The sequence below is a fragment of the Aedes aegypti genome, chromosome 2 (assembly GCF_002204515.2).
Source record: "Aedes aegypti strain LVP_AGWG chromosome 2, AaegL5.0 Primary Assembly, whole genome shotgun sequence".
Lineage (NCBI taxonomy): Eukaryota > Metazoa > Arthropoda > Insecta > Diptera > Culicidae > Aedes > Aedes aegypti.
The window spans coordinates 67634709-67638579 of record NC_035108.1 but is presented as its reverse complement, the minus strand read 5'-3'; the positions used below and the strand labels follow the sequence as shown (position 1 = coordinate 67638579).

At 39.0% G+C, this 3871-nt stretch overlaps 1 protein-coding gene across 1 annotated transcript; it reads right to left on the bottom strand.

Annotated features, from left to right (window-relative positions):
- Positions 1–1799: 1799 nt before the first annotated feature.
- On the bottom strand, positions 1800–2588 carry LOC5570390 (cuticle protein CP14.6). Its single transcript, XM_001659050.2, has 2 exons — positions 2517–2588; positions 1800–2438 (listed from the first exon to the last, which is right to left on the bottom strand). The coding sequence occupies exons 1-2, from the start codon at positions 2526–2528 to the stop codon at positions 2016–2018; spliced, it is 435 nt and encodes a 144-aa protein (XP_001659100.2). The 5' UTR covers positions 2529–2588; the 3' UTR covers positions 1800–2015.
- Positions 2589–3871: the final 1283 nt, after the last annotated feature.

Here is a 3871-nt window from a genome sequence, read left to right as displayed (position 1 = left end):
TGTTTAGAAATAAATGAGGACTTACACATTTTTGGCCAAATCTCACCCCCAATGACGGTACTCGAATGGTTGTGTGATATGGTTGTGGTCTGTAAAGGTTGCTGCTCTTGAATGCTCTATCACCATGTTATTACCGAGAGAGTGAATGATAACATAAAAAAAATCGGTTGCGATGTTTCACGATTTTTTGTTGGTTTATGATTAGCACTCTCCGAATATTGTTCGATCGGCTTTTTCGGATCAAAATCCAAACTTTACAATTAAAATTTATTTGCGTTCATATTATTCTCAGTGTATGAGACAATAAGAATAGACCCTTTGCAAATCAATTCACTTATGACTTGACGCATAAACATCATCCTCTGATTCGCGACTACGAAGCTGCTGATGTTTTCTTCGGTTTTATGTAAGAAAAACAAGGAGAGATGTTTTTTGCTTTTTTTTCACGTACACGATGTCAGTTCCTTACGAGGTTTTCCGTGGGTGCGAAAGCTTTGTGAAATCTCTTTTTGCTTCGTAGTCGCGAATTGCCTGTAGAACAACAGGAGTGTTGCCAAAATAGTTAACCTATTAAAAGACGTATGTTTCATATGTTTCTCAGTATATTGATGTTTATGCGCTACAATATGCAGATAAAGAAAGTATTGAAAGGCTCAATTATTACCAATGCATGCTTTGTTGCCTAATTCCAATAAATTAATGAGTTGTGTTTGACTTTTTATATGAATTTAAATTGTGAATAATAAATACACCGCAATTGAATATGGTTTCCTGGCAACCTTGTCCAGAAATAAAAAGTGATTGCCGAGGAAATCAAAGTGCATTAATTTTAATTTGTGATTTGAAGCATTGAAATTAAGTATTTTCGAGTGCTTTATATACAAATCGAAAGTTCAATAGTGCATAAGTGATCGGTGCGTAGTTTTTGTGAAAAAATTGGAATTGGAGCGGAGAATTGGACCGTTAAAAGTGGTGAGTTTTTCTTAAGCAGTTCTTGTGTTGTTTTATTCGGCAGCTCACGAATGACGATAATTTCGTATGCATTTATTTCATTTAATGAGTAAACCCATGTTATATAATATTTTTGTGAAAGATGAGATTCACAAGGAAGTTTATAGTTCAAGGAATATGTTGAGTACATTGAAGTTAAACTCTTGTTCCGTAGATAAATGCTGACAAGGACGATAAGTTAGTGCTGCCGAAAATACCCTCAGGGTGCCGAAGCCATCATTTACCCTACAAACTTATCATTCCATAGTGGAAATTCATTCTTCAAACAGTAATTTAAATAAGCTGAAGAGTGCAATTCAATTTGACGGATAGAAGAAGAGATATTCAAAAGTTTGTTTGATATTATTTTGCTTCATATGGGATTATAGCTCTGCAAACAATTACAAAAATTTCAAACAAAACTAGCTCTGAGGAGATTTGTTTCTTCAGTAACATTCTTCATTAAGGTTAACAGAATGAGTTTTGACTATGGGATGATAAGTTTGTACTTCCATTCCAGTACTAACGTGTTTGGAACATTTTTCAAATTTTCTCCATAGTAATTTCCGTATAAATCTACATTGTCTGTGGGCCACCTTTAAATCACAACCGAAGAAACTGAAAATTTCACTGAACACTATTTTCATGTTGAGGATAGTATGCAAGATATGGGATTGGATTTTCAAACTTTTTCAAATGATGAATTGCTTCAATAGCACAAATCTCTAAACGGCTGAAAAAGTGCCTCTTTGGCCGTCTTCTGATACCTGATATGTGATATGTGTAGGTTGTCGAAATTTAAAAAGCACTTCTAGTTTCATTTAGCACAGAAAACATTACTTTATTACATTTCTTCTACTTATCACTAAATTTTCACTATTTACAACAATGTGTCCAATGAACTACAGTTTTGGACGTCTGACTGGTGTGAGCTTCTAGGAGGAAGTTTTCATCAAACTAGAACATCAAGATAACAATTTCATGATCAAGATCAACAATTCGAGCGAATCGAGCTAAAGCTTCGTTTAGTGCTGCAGCCGACGGATGGTGGCGTCAAGGGCTTCCAGGCTGAAGTCTTTCTGGTCCTTGGGTGGGTTGGCACGGATCTCTTGCAGGGACTTGAGCACATGTTCTGGGGTTGGTGGAGGAGTTGGCAGATGGGCTCCCTCTGGACGGAATCCGTTTTCATCAGCAACGTAGATCACACGGTACTGGACGCCATCTGGGCCGGTGTAGGAGTACTCTCCGTTGGCACCATGTCCTCCCAGGCCTTCTTCACGAGCGGCTATTCCGTTGCTAGTTTGGTACGCCCAGTTGTAGTGGCCATCGTCATGCAGAACATTTTCGAAGGACAGAATCTGAGCGTGGGCTTCTGGGTTCTGATGCAGATTGTGGACCTGAGCAACTGGAACGGCCAGGGTCATGGCGACCAACGACGAAGCAATCAACTGTAATGGGTAAAAATCACAAGTTTAGAACACTTTTTCACATCTTAGCACCCCACAAATCATTCCAATTCTACACACCAGTCGGAACATTGTCGTTTTGAATAATGGCACTGGGAAAGAAACTAAATCACTTGTTGGAGCACAACTCGAGAACTGATATCGACCTCTGCCAAAATGCTCTAATTTATATCTAATCGATCGTGCCAGTATCCAACCCAAACCCGATTCGGACTCCAGTCGCCATTCGAAACCGTCTCCTTGGGCGTAGGCTCACCCGCCGTCATCGTCGTCGTTTTGCTGTGCATTTCTCTCGTTCTGCTGTGAATGGGGTTCAAATTTTTGCAGGAGGACATTTACGGGGGTCAACACGAGACCCGAACTGCGTGCGGCACCTGTATTGGCGGCACTGTATGAATGGGTCTGTCGATTGGCTGAGATGAAGAAAAATAAACGAGAGCGAGAGTGCAACTCAAGAATGAAACTCACATACGATCCGAAAATATAAATCAACTATTTCGGACCTCCAAAAACAGGCTCACTTAGCACTATGGGCCAGAAACCAAAATTGTGCGCTAAAAGTCATTTCGTTGATTGAATCGCTTCACAAATATAAAATTTACATATTTCAAAGTCGAGTGCGCATTCGTGGTGTTCTTACACAAATATTCTTTGCTCCTGGAAGTTTATAAGACTTCCTAAAGCAATGAAACAGTATTTCTCAGTGTACCCTAGTTTTACGTGTAAAAAATTTGAACGTTCCAACAAATCTGAAGGCTATTCTACTGGTCTTGTTCTTCTAGATTTAGAAAAACAATTCGACAATGTTTGGAAAGAAGGCTTGATTGTAAAACAACTTCAATTTTCCAACATACATTGTTAGAATATTCCAAAGTTATCTAACAAATCGTACACTTCAGGTCTTCCTGTAAGAGCTGATGTTTCTCAAGGCAGCATTTTGGTGCTAATATTGTATACTATTTTCAAATCTGACAAATATTGTATACTATTTTCAAAAATGCCAAAAATCTTTATTTGTGGATGACACAGACCTCTCTGCCAAAGGACGAAGCATGCGTGTCATCTGACTTTCAAAATTCACATTGAGGCCATTCAAGCCAAATATAACGAATATGTAAAATCTCTTAAAGTATCATCTGCCCGCCACAGGATATACGAAAGCAAAAAATGGTCCATTGACAAAGTAAAATATCAGTTAAGAAAAAGTTCTTCACACAATTCTGGAGCGAGATTTTGTTTTCCGACCCATAGTGCTTAGCCAAGGCACCCCACAATGTGGGTTCCACTCTGTGTGACGGCACGAAGGTGCAGCTAGCCTGACGCGATGGTGTGAACGTGAGTCTAATCGAGCACGAGCGTGTAGATATTATTAGCGGTATACGCACATGGGATTAGGGCACTCGAAAAATGTGACA